At 44.7% G+C, this 20,055-nt stretch overlaps 1 protein-coding gene and 1 non-coding gene across 7 annotated transcripts in view; one reads left to right on the forward strand and one right to left on the reverse strand.

Annotated features, from left to right (window-relative positions):
• TRAF3IP1 (TRAF3 interacting protein 1) overlaps window positions 1-13,477 on the reverse strand; it is a 57,267-nt gene extending 43,790 nt beyond the window's left edge. For all 6 annotated transcript variants that reach the window (XM_038749715.1, XM_038749721.1, XM_038749719.1 and 3 more), the window contains exons 1-5: window positions 13,334-13,477; window positions 7,412-7,480; window positions 2,387-2,548; window positions 1,061-1,204; window positions 516-965 (exon numbers count right to left, since the gene is read on the reverse strand). In XM_038749715.1, the coding sequence (XP_038605643.1) occupies window positions 516-965; window positions 1,061-1,204; window positions 2,387-2,548; window positions 7,412-7,480; window positions 13,334-13,459 (951 nt within the window). In that variant the 5' untranslated portion in view covers window positions 13,460-13,477. The remainder of the gene's footprint in view (window positions 1-515; window positions 966-1,060; window positions 1,205-2,386; window positions 2,549-7,411; window positions 7,481-13,333) is intronic.
• Window positions 13,478-16,729: 3,252 nt separating this feature from the next.
• LOC119931157 lies at window positions 16,730-16,867 on the forward strand. The gene has a single exon (XR_005452014.1). It is a non-coding gene; the product is annotated as a small nucleolar RNA SNORA7 (small nucleolar RNA).
• The last annotated feature ends 3,188 nt before the right edge of the window (window positions 16,868-20,055 follow it).

Here is a 20,055-nt window from a genome sequence, read left to right on the forward strand (position 1 = left end):
CAAATCGAAAATTACTTCCAATTTTCAAGTTACTGTAATAACTCTGGTGTGAATAATGGTCTCTACAAGCAATCTGTCATTGCCCTTTACCAAAAACATAATTTTACTCTTTAAGTTGTTAAGTTCTTCTGTCACAGTTCACATTTTACTCCTGAAATCTTTCCAGGGCACTTTAGAACACACTTTTAAAAATGTCAAATTAAGTTCCTCACCAAACTCATCAAGGGGTAATGTAACTGCAAAGCTTGAATAGTTACAGAAAGGAGAAGTGATTCAGACACTCTAGGTTTTACTTCTGACTCAATTTTGGACTTATGCTGTTACCCTCCACAAGGTGTTGGCCCCATTCCCATCTCAATTTATTCAGTTCTGAGGATAACACTAGTTTCCCAGAATTGTTAGGAAATTCTGAAAAATGTTTTCAACTTAAAAGACAGAATTTGCTAATAAACATTAATTACAAGTCAGTCCAGAATTACCAACAATTTAAATTGGTGGTTTAAATAAAATTTTACCTTCTTTTCAGCTTTATCTTGGTCTTTGTTCTTTTCCTTCTCCTTTGAATGTTCCCCATCTTTTAACCGTTCTTTTCGTTTGTCTTTTTCCCTTTCCTTTCCTTTGTCCTTTTCTTTCAGTCTGTCCCTTTCTCTCCCTCCATCACTCTTTTTTTCCTTCTCCTTCCCATGCTCTGAATCTTTCTCTTGCTCTTTATCCTCTTTCTTTCCTCTCTCTTTATCTCTGCTTTTTTCTGTCTCTTTTTCTTGCTTAGGTATTCTGTTTTTGCTTCTGTCTTTTTCCCCTTCTTTGAGCTTCTCCCATTCATGATCTTTATATCTCTCCCGTGCATTATCCTTAGATGTTTCTCTTTCTTTTTCTCTTGGTTTGCTTTCTTCTTCTTTCGACTCTTGCCTGGGTTTTCTGTCTCTGCTTGTGCTTCTATCTTTTATTTCAGAATTTCTTCTAGCCTGAAAAACAAACATAAGTTCATTTACAAAATTAAAAGCCTTTCCATGAACTGCAGAAACAGGTGTATTAATTGGAAATGAGGCCTATGACTGACCTCTTTATCCTTAGAGCTTTTCAGTTCTTCTTCCTTGGACTCCCTGTTTTCTTTATCCTGGGACTTAGAGGTATTTGGTGGTTTTCCTTTCATATCTGCTTTCTCCCCAGCCAGGACCCTTTTCACAGCATCATCGCTTGATAACTTGACATTAAAAAGAATTAAGATTAATGTGAAGTTAGACTACAAAGGAGGTTCAATTCATTTATTCACTTGTTCATTCAATTGTATTTATTGAGCGCTTACTGTGTGCAAAGCACTGTACTAACCGCTTGGGAGAGTATAATATAACAACAGACACATTCCCTGCCCAATGTGTCTGTCACACTGTACTCTCCCAGGAGCTCACAGTTATGCCAATTATTACTTTTTATAGTATTTGTTATGCACTATGTGCGAAGTACTGTACTAAACGCTGGATTAGATACAAACTAATCAGGTTGAACATAGCCCCTGTCTCATGCAGGGCTCATCGACTTCATTGACATTTTACAGATAAGGTGACTGAGGCCCAGAGAAGTAAAGTGACTTTTCCAAGGTCATACAGCAGATAAGTGGCAGGGCCGGGAATAGAACCCAGGACTAGAATTTGAGAGGCTTGTTTTATAATGAAAATACAGTGAAGGTCTGCCAGTCATTTCAGTTTTCCAGTGGATTCCTACTAGCTGCCTAGAGTCCCGAATTGGACATAAAATTACTTTGAGACACAAACATGGGGATTCTCCTCTCTTCAAATGCAGCCCATTTCCAAGAGAAAACAGCTAGACTATTCAGGTAAACAGCAGGAAGACGAATGTACAGCGCTGACTGAAGGCAGAGTACTGAACTAAGTGCTGGAAATAATAAGAGACCCAATCCCTGTCTCCCAGAGGGCTCACAATCTAAAAAGAGGCCTCACAGACAAGATCCTTCCTAAGTGCAGTCTCAACTGCCTTCCTTAACAGGCCGTTTTACTTTATAAAGGACTTACATCCTTCATGTGGCACTCTTAAGCCCTCCTTTCCCCTTTTCCCAATCCCTTCTGCGTGGCCTTGACTTGCTCCCTTTATTCACGCCCCCCACCCCCACCCCGCCAGTCCCAGCCCCACAGTACTCATGTACATACCTGTAATTTTATTTATTTACATTAATGTCTGTCTTCCCATCTAGACCGTAAGCTTGTTGTGGACAGGGAACGTGTCTGTCACATTGTACTCTCCCAAGAGCTTAGTCCACTTCACTGCGCACGGTAAGCACTCAAAAAACATGACTGACTGACTTGAAGCCCATTTCTTTTGTTCACTCCTCGGAATTCCTCATTTAAATCACTTGGCAGGACCATCTTACCTTACTGAGGCAGCATTTTGCAATTGCTTGGAGCAGCTCATTAGTTCTTTCGGGCTCATGCCCCGCTATGATCCGCGCGGGCTTCACAGACAGTGGTTCTCCCGTAACCATTACAACAACATCTATGGCCTTCTGGAGGAAGATGATTTTTGTGTCTTTGTCCTGGGAAAGATTGACATTTACAATAGAAATAGGAAAACATCCCATTGAACAAGTTTGCTATGCACAGATCTGCAATTTGTGGCATCAACATTGGATGGTTTCCAGCTAGAGGAGAACCAGAAGGAATTATCCACTTCTGGAAATGCCCATCCAAAAAGGGGTTAGGGTGGGGCGATCCAAATGGAACCAGTTCAGTCTTGGAGGTCCCGAAGCCAAAGACGACCTTCCAGGGTGGCTGTCAGCACACTGTCTCCCTAAATATTGTCCATTGGGAGCTGGCCGTTTTTATGGTATTTGTTAAAGCGCTTAATAAGTCAGACACTGTTCTAAACACTGGGGTAGGTTCAAGTTAACTAGGTTGGCCACAGTCCCTGTCCCGCATGGGGCTCACAGTCTAAGTAGGAAGGAGAAGAGGTATTAAACCTCCATTTTACAGTTGAGGGAACTGAGGCAAAGAGAAGTGCCCAAGGTCACACAGCAAGAAATGGACGGAGCCAGGATTAGAGTCCAGGTCCTCTGACGCCCAGGCCTGTGTTCTTTCCACCAGGCCATGCCTTGTCCAAAGCAACTGCAGGGAAGGGAATCACAGGGTTTGCCGTTCTTCTTTTCAGATGACATTTTTAAGAGCCAAATACAAACTTCGAACTGGTTAATTCCTCTCTACATGTTGGCTTTTCCCCCTTAAACTGTGCGCTTTCTAAATGCCATGATCACGTTCTTTTCTGCCTGTTTCGCTATTCCCTCTAGGATACCAGGATGCGGAAGAAGCACGGCCTAATGGATAGAGCATGGACCTGGGAATCAGTAGGAGCTGGGTTCTAATAACAGCTCTGCCGCTTGTCTGCTGCGTGACCTTGGACAAGTCACTTCACTTCTCTGTGTCTCAGTTACCTCATCTGTAAAATGGGGATTAAGACTCTGAGCCTCATATGGGACATGGACTGTGTCCAACCTGACTACCTTGTATCTACTCCAATGCTTAGAACAGTGTCCAGCACACACTAACTGCATAAGAAATACCATAAAACACATACTAGGGTGATGTTGGAGTCTCGCATCTGGAGCTCACAGTTATCATCATCATCATCATCAATCGTATTTATTGAGCGCTTACTATGTGCAGAGCACTGTACTAAGCGCTTGGGAAGTACAAACTGGCAACATATAGAGACAGTCCCTATCCAACAGTGGGCTCACAGTCTAAAAGGGGGAGACAGAGAACAAAACCAAACATACTAACAAAATACTTTTTATGGTACTTGCTATGCACTTACTATGTGCCAGGTACTGTACTAAGCGCTGGGTTAGATACAAACTGATCAGGTTCTCGCATCGGGAATGATGGATAAGCCTCGGACCTGAGATTTCTGGACAGAGAGTTTTGTGGCGGAATTAGTCGTAACAAAATCCTCCTAAAGTATCTCCTCCAAGGAGGCTTCCTGGACTAAGCCCTCATTTCCCATTCCTGCCCTCCCCTCTGCATCCACTATGCACTTGGTTGTGTGCCCTTTAAGCCCTTTGATACTTACTTCAGCCCCACTGCACTTATGTGTATATCCTTATAATCTACTATTTCCCTTATGTGTAATCTGTTTTCACGTCTGCCTCCCCCTGTACCCTGAAAACTCCTTGTGGGCAGGGATTGAGCCTACAAATTCTGTTGGACTGTACTCTCTCAAGCGCTTAGTACAGTGCTCTACTCACAGTAAACCCTCAATAAATACAATCGATTGATTGATCCTTATATTCTACTATTTTCCCTACCTGTAATTTACTTTTATGTCTGTCTCCCCTTGTAGGCTGTAAGATCTATGTGGGCAAGGATTGTGCCTACCAAATCTGTTGGACTGTACTCTCCCAAGGGCTTAGTACAGTGTTCTGCACACAGGAAGCGCTCAATAAATACCACCGATGGATTGTTTGCACAGTACCACTTGCACCCCGTGTTCCTGCCAGTTGGTTTTCCGTCGGGCCACTGAGTATACGGAATGAGCTGGAAGGGAGGAGGGCAACACTGTGAGCTCATTGTGACCAGAGAATGCCACTGTTTATTATCGTACTGTACTTTCCCAAGTGCCCATTTCAGTGCTCTACGCATAGTAAGCGCTTAATAAATGTGACTGAATGGCAACGAGATTACTACAACACTTTGAATTAGCAGGCATTTGTGATGTGAGGATAATATGGCAATGGTAATGATCTAACATTTGTTAATTCTCTGCTTAGTCAGCCGCTTATTAAAGTATTGTGGCTAGTTTGGGTGGCTCCATTTTTACAATGATGCGGAGGAATCGAAGGGCTCCAAAGAAGAATACCAAAATTATTTAAAGGAAAAGAACACAGGATTCAGAAGGAGAAGCTAAAGTAGGGGTCGGGGACGTTGTTGTGCAGTGGAGCCAAAATGAAACCTCCTTCTGAGGGCCAGATCCAGCAGCGGAGGACGGGAGCAGCCCCCTCCCTACCCCCTCACAATGACCAGGGGGGCTGCACTCAGTGTTCAGGGAACCTCTTGCCTCTTGGAGCCCATGCTCTATCCATTAGGCCACACTTTTCATAGATTATAGAAAATATGTGAAAACAGCACTAGAAGGTGAAACATCAGCAATAGAAGTAGGGTGACACCCCAGCTGGATTCCCGCTACCCTGACCTGTCCTGCCCTATCACCCAGGCTTAGCAAAGCAGCTCTTGGGAGGGGCAGGAGAAGATCGGCTGATGGGCCAATTTCACTCTCCTGCTGTCTTCTGATGGTAAATATACCAAGCTATAAAATATTGATATAAGTGGATAGTCTTGTCTCTTTCCCTAAGACACTTAAATCTGACAGAGGGTCTCTCACTAATTTTTTTAGCTCTCCCTTCTGGGGCCGGGCCAGAGCCAACTCTTGGCTGTGTTCTTGAAAGGTTCAGGGGATAATCTCACAGGGAGGACTCCTTAATAGCAACCAAGACCCCTGCAGTAATGAAGGGAGGAAAACCATCATCAGGACTCGGCCCCTTCACCTCCACACGAGGCTGAGAGGAGGAATGTGAAACAATGGGTCACAGTAAGAGTGTGAGAATGTTTGATGGATTTCCAGATACTTCAGGCGCCAGAAGGGAAAAATAAATGGGGGTCACCCTGATAGATGCACGAACCCTGACGTGCTCAGATTAAACATGCACATGTACATATTTAAATTTTACCCATTCATATCGGTACACGTGCCCATTAATTTCTTCCCAATAGAATGCAGTCTACTCAAGGTAGTTTTTCTTGCACAGTTTAATACATAGTCTTAGTCTGACGATGAAAATAATTCAAATACAACTCATTGCTCTAACTCATGTTTTACAATTTACATAATACAATTGAAGTATTAGGGAATATTCTTCCTCTGACATAACTACAAGATCCTCAAGTTGGATCAAGTGCTTAGTACAGTGCTCTGCACACAGTAAGCACTCAATACGACTGAATGAATCTACAAAATTTGATGTAGAAAGAAACAGTTTTGCACACGAAGGAATGGGGAGACAACGTTAGTCAAAGCACGAGGCTGCTACTCTTTCCTGTCTCTGCCTCATCCTTACTGAATCTTACAGTAGTTTGGGTTTTTACAACTTTTCAGAATTCAGTATGAGAGAGAAGAGTGGCAAAAGTGTAAATCAATCTTCTGGTGATGGGCATAACAATAATACAGAAATAATGGTGGTGTCTTCAAACCACCATTCTCCCTGTCCCATTAAATGTTCACTGATTCAATACCTACTATAATATGACTGATCCATAATAATTTGAGTTTCTTTGGGAACACAACCTCCCCATGAGAGCAGAAAGGCAATACATTAGTGGATTTCAGAGCAGAATATCAATAAAAAATAAAAAGTCAACTAAAGAACTAATAGGTATACAAGAACAAAGAGCAAACATAATCAATCATCATCACATAATCCTCCAAGCATCCTACAATGAATGATATATAAAGGATCAACACACACACACACACACACACACACCTCTCTCTCTCTGGGGAGATACAAAGCAATGCAATATTGAAATAAATTGTTTTGTGCACAAATGCACTGTTGGACACAGCATGAATACATCAACACAAGCTATCCGCAACTTGTTCTTCAGAAACACAACCCCCACTTTGTAGAACTGTAGTGTGATCCTAGTCAAAAAATGTAATTTTTTATGGTATTTGTTAAGTGTTTAGTATTTCCCAGGCACTGCACTAAATGCTTGGATAGATAGAAGATAATTAGGTTGGACATGTTCCAAGTCCTACATGGGGCTCACAGTCTTAATCCCCATTTTACAAACGAGGTAACTGAGGCACAGAAAAGTTAAGTGACTTACCTGAGATCACACAGCAGAAGAGTAGCAGAGCCAGGGTGAGAACCCAGGTCCTCCTGAGTCCCAGGCCTGTGCTCTATCCCTTAAGCCACACTGCTTTGCGTATATATTTTAAAACCCAGCATCTGCTTGCTCACCTGTTTTCTGACCAACCCATTAATTAAAAAAAAATTAAAGGGAATTCCTCACTTTTGCAGAAATGTAGCCTGAAAGCACTACTGTCCTGATCTCATCTTCTCTTATCCTCCTGGATCATAAGGAACACTATGTTGTCCCTATTGCCCTGAAAGATTCAAGGAAAAACGGAATGGGAATTGATGCTTTCATCACTTCCACACAGTATCCTTCTGCCACCCACTTCCCACTTCCACAGTGGTCTCAATGCAGAGAGATAGGAATTTTTTTCCTAGATATTATGCCAAGAAGAAAGTTTTCCAAATATAGATCGATGTAATTCTTAAAAATGGAAGCTTTGGAAAGGGTAAATAATCAGGGAAAAACGGTGAGGATGTTTTGACACCAACCTTAACGTTATCAGACTTCATCTCAGAATCTGTGTAGAGCCCCTTCATAAAACCGGTCATCTTTATTACCTTCAAAAGAGAGAGGAAAACTATTACTCAAAAATCACCTGAACCAGACCAGCATTTCAAAAACTAAAAAAGCTTAAACTATTTTATAATCTATTTGCAGTAGGTTTATCCACAGATAGCTTTATAGAAATATCTCATAACTCTTCATTTAAATATTTGCATTTATCAGGGCTTATTATGAGCTAAGCAGTGAGGTAGATATAAGACTGGAAGATCAGACACAGTCCCTGATCCCCACAAGGTTCACAATCTATTTTATCCCCATATCATAGATGAGGAAATTTAGGCCTGGAGAGGTTAAGTGACTTGCCCAAGGTCACACAGTAAACCAGTAATGGAGGTGGGACACAAACCCTTTCATCATTCCTTGTTCTTTCTATTAGCGCACCTCAAGGCTTTTCCTGCTTTAGAAGAATTCCCGGAGGTCTAGGGATATGAGAGACAGGACCCATATCTTGACCTGATTGGATTTCAATTGTTGGTGAATTCGAATAATTTGTGCATTTGAAATTTTTACCTTAAGGTCTCAAAAATGGTCTCACTGCTCCTTTGTGTGAGCCCACCACAAATCAATCAATGGTACTTATGGAGCACTTTACTATATACAGAGCACAGTACTAAGTGCTTGGGAGAGTTCAATACAACAGGATTAGCAGATATGTACCCTACCCATAACAGGCTTACGAGGGCTTATATCACATCATATAGAGAGTGTAGTATTTTGAAGACCTCTCAAGGTACTCTCCACTTCATATAGAAAACAAGCGTATTAGACACTTCATATCAAATCAATTTCTTCCACTAAGTGTATTTGGTAATAAACTCCATTTACTATTGAAAGGAGTCAGTAAGAAATGGATCTCTCTGTCTGAAAATGCAGGCAGATCTAGAAAATTTGGGAAAGAATGACCACATCTGCCCCAAAATGAACGAGCCCGGAGCTCCTCTGGATCCCAAATAACCTGGCTGTAATACAAACTGGCCTTAAAGAGTGGAGGGAGTGGATATTTCCCCAGGCAGTCACCTGTTGGCAAGATTTCCAGACTTCTTGATAATCAGTGGTATTTACTGAGTGCTTAGCAAGTGCAGAGGCCGGTATTCTCTGCTTGGAAGAGGATAGTACAATAGAGTAGGCAGACCTGATCCCTGCCCACAAGAAGCTTACAAACTAGAGGGGAGGAAAGATGATAAATGATGATAAAGATGATTTTTAGACTGTGAGCCCACTGTTGGGTAGGGACTGTCTCTATGTGTTGCCAATTTGTACTTCCCAAGCGCTTAGTACAGTGCTCTGCACATAGTAAGCGCTCAATAAATACGATTGATTGATTGATTGATTGATAAAATAAATTACAAATAACGGAAATGGCAGAGTATAAGGATTTATACATAAGTGCTGTGGGGCTGGGGTGTTTTTCGAGTGATTAAGGGATACGGACTCAAATGCATAGGCGATGCACAAGTGAAGGCAAACAGGGGAGATGACAACTCAATCAGGGAAAGCTTCCTGGAGGAGATGGGCTTTTAGTAGGGCTTTAAAAGTGGGGAGAGTGGTAGTCTGTCAGATACGAAGAGGGAGGGAGTTCAGACCAGAGGGAGGATGGTGGAGAGACAGACGAGATCAAGTACGGTGAGTTGGCTGCTCTCAGGGGAGTGCAATGGGGAGGCTGAGTTTTAGTAGGTGATCAGTGAGGCAAAATAGGAGGGGGCAAGCTGATTGAGTGTCAAAGCATCATCATCATCATCAATCGTATTTATTGAGCGCTTACTATGTGCAGAGCACTGTACTAAGCGCTTGGGAAGTACAAACTGGCAACATATAGAGACAGTCCCTACCCAACAGTGGGCTCACGGGAGTTTCTATTTGACGCAGAGATGGATGAGCAACTATTACTCATCCTTCTCCAAGTTCTCTAACTTGGAGAAGCAGCATGGCTCAGTGTAAAGAGCAGGGGCTTGGGAGCCAGAGGTCATGGGTTCAAATCCCGGCTCCGCCAACTGTCAGCTGTGTGACACTGGGCAAGTCGCTTAACTTCGCTGTGCCTCGGTGACCTCATCTGGAAAATGGGGATGAAGACTGTAAGCCCCACGTGGGGCAACCTGATCACCCTGTATCCACCCCAGTGCTTAGAACAGTGCTTGGCACATAGTGAGCGCTTAATAAAAGCTGTTATTGTTAATGTTATTACTACCTCATCTGTAAAATGGGAATTAAGACTGTGAGCCCCATGTGGGACAACCTGATCACCCTGTATCCACCCCAGGGCTTAGAACAGTGCTTGGCACATAATACGTGCTTAGCAAATGCCATCACCATTATTATTATTATTCTTATTACCTCATCTGGAAAATGGGGAGGAAGACTGTGAGCCCCCCGTGGGACAATCTGATCACCTTGTATCTAGTCCAGCGCTTAGAACAGTGCTTGGCATATAATAAGCGCTTAACAAAAGCTATTATTATTAATGTTATTACCTCATCTGTAAAATGGGAATTAAGACTGTGAGCCCCACGAGGGTCAACCTGATCACCTTGTATCCACCCCAGGGCTTAGAACAGTGCTTGGCACATAATAAGCGCTTAGCAAATATCATTATTATTATTATCTCATCTGGAAAATGGGGAGGAAGACTGTGAGCCCCACGTGGGACAACCTGATCACCTTGTATCTAGTCCAGCGCTTAAAACAGTGCTTCGCATATAATAAGTGCTTAACAGTCCTTTGGACTGTGAGCCCACTGTTGCGTAGGGACTGTCTCTATATGTTGCCAACTTGTACTTCCCAAGCGCTTAGTACAGTGCTCTGCACACAGTAAGCGCTCAATAAGTACGATTGATTGATTAACAAAAGCTATTATTATTAATGTTATTATTACCTCATCTGCAAAACGGGAATTAAGACTGTGAGCCTCACGGGGGACAACCTGATCACCTGGTATCCACCCCGGGGCTTGGAACAGTGCTTGGCACACAATAAGTGCTTAGCAAATGCTATTATTATTATTATTATTATTACCTCATCTGGAACATGGGGAGGGAGACTGTGAGCCCCCCGTGGTTAAACCTGATCACCTTATATCTAGTCCAGCGCTTAGAACAGTGCTTGGCATAGAATAAAGCGCTTCACAGTCTTTTAGACTGTGAGCCCACTGTTGGGTAGGGACTGTCTCTCTATGTTGCCAACTTGTACTTTCCAAGCGCTTAGTACAGTGCTCTGCACACAATAAGTGCTCACTAAATACGATTGATTAATTGATTAACAAAAGCTATTATTATTGTTATTACCTGATCTGTAAAACGGGAATTAAGACTGTGAGCCCCATGGGGGACAACCTGATCACCTGGTATCCACCCCGGGGCTTCGAACAGTGCTTGGCACACAATAAGCGCTTAGCAAATGCTATTATTATTATTATTACCTCATCTGGAAAATGGGGAGGGAGACTGTGAGCCCCCCGTGGTTAAACCTGATCACCTTGTATCTAGTCCAGCGCTTAGAACAGTGCTTGGCATATAATAAGCGCTTAACAGAAGCTATTATTATTAATGTTATTATTACCTCATCTGCAAAACGGGAATTAAGACTGTGAGCCCCACGGGGGACAACCTGATCACCTTGCTTCCACCCCAGGGCTTAGAACAGTGCTTGGTGCACAATAAGCGCTTAGCAAATGCCATCATTATTATTATTATCATCTCATCTGGAAAATGGGCAGAAAGACTGAGAGCCCCCCGTGGGACAACCTGATCAGCTTGTATCTAGTCCAGCGCTTCGAACGGTGCTTGGCACAGAATAAGCGGTAGCCAAATGCCATCGTTATGATTGTTATGATTACTCCCGAGACCCTAAAAGCTTCACTCAACACCACTTGACTTGGGGATAAAGGCCGGCCTCCTCCTCTTATGGTTTCATTAAGCTCCTAATAACAATAATAATTGTGGTACTTGTTTAAGCGCGTACTGTGTGCCGGGCACTGGGGTGGATACAGGCAAATCAGGTTGGACACAGTCCCTGTCCCACATGGGGCTCACAGTCTCAATGCCCATGCTGCCGATGAGGTAACAGGCGCAAAGGAGCGAAGTGACTTGCCCGAGGTCACACGACAGACAAGTGACGGAGCTGGGAATTAGAACCCAGGACCTTCTGAATCCCAGGCCTGGGGCTCCAGCCACTACACCATGCTGCTTCTTATTCTAAAGACGTACAGAAGAAACAGGGAGACTCCTCCCATGGCTGAGACAGTAAAAGGCACTACAGGTAAAATCCTGTCCCGAACCCCACCGGCCTGGGGTTTCTCCTTGTTGTCAGCGATACGGCTAATATTTCTGATATTATCTCCTCACCGTACCTCGTTCTCACCTGTCCCGCCATCGACCCCCGGCCCACGTCATCCCCCGGGCCTGGAATGCCCCCAATCCCTCTGCCCATCCGCCAAGCTAGCTCCCTTCCTCCCTTCAAGGCCCTGCTGAGAGCTCACCTCCTCCAGGAGGCCTTCCCAGGCTGAGCCCCTTCCTTCCTCTCCCCCCTCCACCCCCCCACATCTTACCTCAATCAATCAACCAATCAATCGCATTTATCGAGCGCTTACTATGTGCAGAGCGCTGTACTAAGCGCTTGGGAAGTACAAATTGGCAACACATAGAGACAGTCCCTACCCGACAGTGGGCTCACAGTCTAAAAGGGGGAGACAGAGAACAAAACCAAACATACCAACAAAATAAAATCAATCAATCAATCAATCGTATTTATCGAGCGCTCACTATGTGCAGAGCGCTGTACTAAGCGCTTGGGAAGTACAAATTGGCAATACATAGAGACAGTCCCTACCCGACAGTGGGCTCACAGTCTAAAAGGGGGAGACAGAGAACAAAACCAAACATACCAACAAAATAAAATCAATCAATCAATCGTATTTATCGAGCGCTCACTATGTGCAGAGCACTGTACTAAGCGCTTGGGAAGTACAAATTGGCAACACATAGAGACAGTCCCTACCCGACAGTGGGCTCACAGTCTAAAAGGGGGAGACAGAGAACAGAACCAAACATACCAACAAAATAAAATCAATCAATCAATCAATCAATCGTATTTATTGAGCGCTTACTATGTGCAGAGCGCTGTACTAAGCGCTTGGGAAGTACAAACTGGCAACACATAGAGACAGTCCCTACCCGACAGTGGGCTTACAGTCTAAAAGGGGGAGACAGAGAACAGAACCAAACATACCAACAAAATAAAATAAATAGGATAGAAATGTACAAGTAAAATAAATAAATTAATTAATAAATAGAGTAATAAATATGTGCAACCATAGATACAGGTGGTGTGGGGAAGGGAAGGAGGTAAGATGGGGGGGGATGGAGAGGGGGACGAGGGGGAGAGGAAGGAAGGGGCTCAGTCTGGGAAGGCCTCCAGCCCCTTCCTTCCTCTCCCCCTCGTCCCCCTCATCTTACCTCCTTCCCTTCCCCACAGCACCTGTATATATGTAGATATGTTTGTACATATTTATTACTCTATTTTACTTGTACATATCTATTCTATTTATTTTATTTTGTTAATATGTTTGGTTTTGTTCTCTGTCTCCCCCTTCTAGACTGTGAGACCACTGTTGGGTAGGGACTGTCTCTATATGTCGCCAACTTGGACTTCCCAAGCGCTCAGTCCAGCGCTCTGCACACAGTAAGCGCTCAATAAATACGATTGATGATGATGATGATTGCTGACAGCATCCCCGCGCGGGCGGAGGGAAGGAGGGGCGGCGGGCGTTGCCTAGCAACGGGGGGACGCTCCGTCCCGTTGGCCCGGCCCGGTCGGTCCGTCCGCCCGTCCCTCCGCCCCCGCGGGCCCCGCACCTCGGTGACGATGTCGTGCAGGTATCGGAAGGGCGGCTTGCTGAGCAGCTTCTCCGTCAGCGGCGGCTTCTTGATGACCTTCCCCAGCGCCTCCTGGGTCCGCCTCACCACGGCTCCGCTCATCATGGCGCCCGCCCTCCTCCTCCTCCTCCTCCGCCGCCCTCCTCCTCCCGGCATGCACCACGCACCGGCGCCACTGCGCCTGCGCCGCCCCCCGGCGGTGCCGCGTGCGCGTGCGCGGGGCGGCAGCGTTCCGTTGCTAACCGCCTGCGCGGCCCTAGCAACGGCGGCGAGACCGACGGCCACGCCCCTTCGAGCCTAGGCCCCGCCTATCCATTTAGTCCCCGCCCCATCCCTCATAAAAATTATCATCATCATCATCCATCGTATTTATTGAGCGCTTACTATGTGCAGAGCACTGTACTAGGCGCTTGGGAAGTACCAACTGGCAACATATAGAGACAGTCCCTACCCAACAGTGGGCTCACAGTCTAAAAGATATTATATAATATCTTTTAGATATTATATAATCATGTAGTTATCATACATGCGTACATATGTAATTTGTAGTATGTAATTATATATAATAATATAGTTATTATAAATATGTACATATGTAATAGGCAATATGTACGTGTGTGCATATTATATGTACATTATATAATAATGTAGTTATAATCATACAATATAACATATTACATTACATGATAATTATATTATTATATAATATAGTAGTATATTATAAGGTATTATCTAATATTATATACTGTATGTAATATATACACCTGTATATATGTATATACACCTGTATATGTGTTTGTACATATTTATTACTCTATTTATTTATTTTATTTGTACATATCTATTCTATTTATTTTATTTTGTTAGTATGTTTGGTTTTGTTCTCTGTCTCCCCCTTCTAGACTGTGAGCCCGCTGTTGGGTAGGGACTGTCTCTATGTGTTGCGGACTTGTACTTCCCAAGCGCTTAGTACAGTGCTCTGCACACACAGTAAGCGCTCAATAAATATAAATGATTGATTGATTGATTAATATATACTGTATATAATACATACTGTAATTATATAATAATATCACATAATAATAATGATGATGGCATTTTGTTAAGCGCTTACTATGCACAAAGCACTGTTCTAAGCGCCGGGTGGGGGGGGGGGGGGGGCAAGGTGATCAGGTTGCCCCACATGGGGCTCACAGTCTTAATCCCCATTTTATGGATGAGGTAACTGAGGCGCAGAGAAGTTAAGGGAAGTGCCCAAAGTCACACAGCTGACAAGTGGCGGAGCTGGAATTAGAACCCATGACCTGTGATTCCAAAGCCTGGGCTCTTTCCACTGAGCCATGCTGCTTCTCTAGACCACGCCTACACCCCTTATAATAATAATAATAATAATAATGACATTTATTAATTGCTTATTATGTGCAAAGCACTGTTCTAAGCGCTGGGGAAGTTACAAGGTGATCAGGTTGCCCCACGAGGGGCTCACAGTCTTAATCCCCATTTTACAGATGAGGTAACAGGCACAGAGAAGTTAAGTAACTTGCCCAAAGTTACACAGCTGATAATTGGTAGAGCGGGGTTTGAACCCATGACCTGTGATTCCAAAGCCCAGGCTCTTTCCACTGTGCCACAGTACTTCTCTAGACCCCGCCTACCCCGCTTAGTTCAGAATAATAATAATAATGACATTTATTAAGCGTTTACTATGTGCAAAGCACTGTTCTAAGCACTGGGGAGGTTACAAGGTGACCAGGTTGTCCCATGTGGGGCTCTTAATCCCCATTTTACGGATGAGGTATGTGAGGCACAGAGAAGTGAAGTGACTTGCCCAAAGTCACATAGTTGACAAGTGGCGGAGTCGTCATTAGAACCCATGACTTCGGACTCCTAAGCTATCTGTTAAGCATTTACTATGTGCAAAACACTGTTCTAAGCCCTGGGGAGGGATACAAGGTGATCAGGTTGTTCCACGGGGGGCTCACCGTCTTAATCCCCATTTTACAGACGAGGTAACCGAGGCACAGAGAAGTTGAGTGACTTGCCCAAAGTCACCCGGCTGACAAGTGGCGGAGCCGGGATCAGAACCCACGACCTTGACTCCCAAGCCCGGGCTCTTTCCACTGAGCCGCCACGCTGCTTCTCTTCAAGCCTATTTATTGAGCGCTTAGTCTATGCAAAGCCCTGTACTAAACGCCTGGGGGAGGACGATACAACCATAAGCAGACAGTTCCCGCCCCAACGAGCTCACAGCCCGGGCTCTTTCCACTGAGCCATACTGCTTCTCTAGGCCCAGCCTACCCCCACCCCAACGAGACTAGGCCTCGCCCAACCCTTAGGCCACGACCCGTCCTGCCTGGCCACACCCCCAAGAGACCAGGCCCCCCCTCCGTCACTAATAATCATAATCATAATCATAATCAATGGCATTTAACAATCGCTTACTATATGTACGGCACTGTTCTAAGCGCTGGGGAGGGTACAAGGCCATCAGGTTGTCCCACGAGGGGCTCACAGTCTTAATCCCCATTTTACAGATGAGGTAACTGAGGCACAGAGAAGTTAAGTGCTTGCCCAAAGTTGCACAGCAGATAATTGGCGGAGTCGGGGTTTGAACCCATGACCTCTGACTCCAAAGCCCATGTGGTCTTTCCACTGAGCCACACTGCTTCTCTAGGCCCTGCCTACCCCCCCTTAAGCCATAATAATAATAGCATTTATTAAGCGCTTACTATGTGCAAAGCACTGTTCTAAGAGCTGGGGAGGTTACAAGGTGATCAGGTTGTCCCACATGAGGCTCACAGTCTTAATCCCCATTCTACTGATGAGGTAACAGGCACTGAGAAGTTAAGGGTCTTTCCCAAAGTCACACAGCCAAGTGGCAGAGCTGGAATTAGAACCCATGACCTCTGACTCCAAATCCCGGGCTCTTTCCACCAAGCCACGCTGCTTCTCTAGGCCTGTGGCTCGGTGGAAAGAGCCTGGGCTTTGGAGTCAGAGGTCATGGGTTCAAATCCCAGCAAGGCCAATTGTCAGCTGTGTGACTTTGGGCAAGTCTTTTAACTTCTCTGTGCCCCAGTTACCTCATCTGGAAAATGGGGATGAAGACTGTGAGCCCACCGTGGGACAACCTGATCACCTTGTAACCTCCCCAGCGCTTAGAACAGTGCTTTGCACATAGTAAGCGCTTAATAAATGCCATAATAATAATGGCATTTATAAAGCACTATGTGCAAAGCACTGTTCTAAGCGCTGGGGAGGTAACAAGGTGATCAGGTAACAAGTCACACAGCTAAGTGGCGGAGCTGGGATTAGAACCCACGACCTCTGACTCTCAAGCACGGGCTCTTTCCACTGACCCATGCTGCTTCTCATGGGCCCCTCTCAAGGTTGCACTTGGAGAGTTTCCATTACTCTACCAGCCTCAACAACAGGAGGGAAAGTCCAGCAGAGGCCCATCCATTCCATTCCTAGCTTGGGCAATGGCTGGAAAGTGGAAGGCAATCTGCTCCATCCCCCCCATCTTACCTCCTTCCCTTCCCCACAGCACCTGTATATATGTATATATATTTGTACATATTTATTACTCTATTTATTTATTTATTTTACTTGTACATATCTATCCTATTTATTTTATTTTGTTAGTATGTTTGGTTTTGTTCTCTGTCTCCCCCTTTTAGACTGTGAGCCCACTGTTGGGTAGGGACTGTCTCTATATGTTGCCAATTTGTACTTCCCAAGCGCTTAGTACAGTGCTCTGCACATAGTAAGCGCTCAATAAATACGATTGATTGATTGATTGATTGATTGCTACACATCAAAACTCCCCTGTGCTGGGCAGCAGCAGCATGGGAGGGAGTCGAGGGTAGAGATTCAGGTTTACTGCGCGGAAGGCAGCAACAGCAAACCACTTCTGCACTTTTACCAAGAAAACTCTACGGATCCACTACCAGAATGATTGCAGGTGGAGGTGGGACGTTCAGGGAGAGATATGTCCGTGGCGTCGCTATGGGTTGGAGACAACGACGGCATAAGACGAGTCTGTCCACGGAACAGCAATGAAATATCTGGTTTCGTGTATGGTTTCCTTGGTGCTGACTCGGATATATTGTTAGTCTTCAGGCCTGTTGTCATCCCATAGCCATGTATTTACTCTGCTAAGGTCATCAGAGCCTGCCTCCAGAATAGTTTGGGTTTTTTTAAATGATATTTCTTAAGCACTTATGTTGGGCCAGGCACTGTTCTAAGCACTAGGTACAAGATAGGGTTCACAATCTTAATCCCCTTTTTATAGAAGAGGTAATTGAGGCACAGAGAAGATAAGTGACTTGCCCAAGGTCACACAGCAGAAAAGTGGTGGAGTTAGGATTAGAACTTGTGTCCTTATTACTCATAGGCCCATGCTCCATCCACGCTGCTTCTCAACAAGTTAACAGCAAGCAGTAGACGTGAATACTTTTAGTCTTTTAGACTGTCTTTTAGACTTTTAGTCTTTTAGACTGTGAGCCCACTGTTGGGTAGGGACTGTCTATATGTGTTGCCAATTTGTACTTCCCAAGCACTTAGTACAGTGCTCTGCACATAGTAAGCGCTCAATAAATACGATTGATTGATTGAATAACTATCTCAAAATTATTCAGTGATGGCCAAAGCCATTTTTATGGGAAATGTCTTAATGGTTGGCAGTCAATTCTGACACAAACTTTCAAGTCATTCCCACTCTAGGTATGAGCAACCTGAGGTCTAGAGAAGCAGCATGGCCTAGTGGGTAGAGCACGGGCTTGGGAGTCAGAAGGACCTGGGTTCTAATCCCAGCTCTGCCACTGCTGTATGATTTTGGGCAAGTCACTTCACCTCTCTGTGCCTCAGTTCCCTCATCTGTGAAAAGGGGATTACTGGGAGCCCTATTTGGGACTGTGTCTAACCTGGTGAACTTGTATCTACCCCAGTGCTTAGTAGAGTGCCTGCATCTAGTGAGAACTTAACAAATACCGAAAAAAAAAGAGCGAGAGAGGTTAAGTGATTTGCCCAAGGTCACACAGCAGGCCAAGGCAAAGCTGGGACTAGAATGCACATCTCCTGTCTCCCCGTCTCATGCTCTTTCCACTAAGCCATGCTAAATTCCCATGTGCCTTGCCTGTTTTTCCAGTTGTGAAGACGGGGACCAGCGAGTCACCCCAACACTTGCACATGACCCCAGTGGTCAGCAGAACCTGATGCAAGGAGGTCAAACAGGGTTGGCACACACTCTGGGGTCACGGAGCATAATATCTCTCAACAGCAGCAGTGCACCACTCTCTTCAAACTCTGTGCAAAATGGTACTACTTCTATGATAATATTAATCATAACAATTAGGGTATTTGTTAAGCACTTACTGTGTGCCAAGCACCGTACTAAGCACTGGAGGTGATACAAGATATAATCGGGTTAGACGCAGTCCCTATCCCACGTGGGGCTCCCAGTCTAAGAAGGAGGTATCGAATCCCCTTTCTATAGATGAGGAAGTGGATGCCCAGTCACACAGCAGGCAATCGACAGAGGTGGGATTGGAACCCAGGTCCTCTGTCAATAGGGACTAAGGAGATGTTCACAGCCCACCTAAAGAGCAGGAGTAGTATGTCATTCCACAAGACCGCAGAAGCAACCCAGGTAAGCAGGCAACTGGAAAGATGAACAGCTGAACAATTACTGAAATTTTGGAGGAGGGGAATGGAGCCAAGTTTTATCGACACTGTGATCTCTGGACTCAGCTTTGCAAAAGATCGGAACACTATCAACGCTTTCTCCCTTGGGGGCCACAGACAGTTTCTCAACGTAAACCAAACCATTCCCAGTGGGAAATCACCACGGGTTACAGATAAGAAACAGTCTCCCCAAGATTTTAAGACCTCTGTTCACTCTGAAAATAAATCACAAGAGGGAGCTGGCTCTACAGGCAACATCTTTCGACTAACAAAACGCCCGGAATTGGAAGCTTCTAGCTTCCCAGAAAAGATTCAATTTTACTGAATATAACAATGATATCTATTAATGCACTCCAACTGTGTGGAACACTATTGCTGTGTGATTGGGAAATGGTACCAGGATATTGGTTGACATAAGGTCGCTAGCTCACAGAGGATTCTGGGACAGAAATAGAGGGAATAATAATAATGATGATGATGATGATAATAACAGTGATATTATCTAAGAATGACTCATGTCAGGCTCTCACAGTCTCAATCCTCATTTTCCAGATGAGGTAACTGAGGTCCAGAGAAGTGACTTGCCCATGGTCACACAGCAGAACAGTAGCAGAGGCAGGATTAGAACGCACGACCTTCTGAGTCCTAGGCCAACCCACTATCCACTACACCATGCTACTTCTCGACTGTAGACTGTCTCGAGTCTAGACTGTAAGCTCGTTGTGGGCAGGGAATGCGTCTTTATTGTTGTATTCTACTCTCCCAAGGACTTAGTACAGTGCTCTGCACACAGCAGGCCCTCAATAAATATGACTGACCGACTAAAGAGGAATAACAGGCCCAAACAGCAATGCAGTAGAGTTAGGGTCAGTTCCATCGCGACCATTTTCTTGGGCATAATCTTCCTTGCCTCAGATTTTTACAAAACCGATGGATAAATATAGTACAGGACTGGCTTAACACTGTGGCAGACGGCTGGACTGGATTGTGGGGGGTCAGGTTTCCCGTGATTAGGGCTG

This window comes from Tachyglossus aculeatus, chromosome 7, assembly GCF_015852505.1.
Source record: "Tachyglossus aculeatus isolate mTacAcu1 chromosome 7, mTacAcu1.pri, whole genome shotgun sequence".
Taxonomy (NCBI): Eukaryota; Metazoa; Chordata; class Mammalia; order Monotremata; family Tachyglossidae; genus Tachyglossus; species Tachyglossus aculeatus.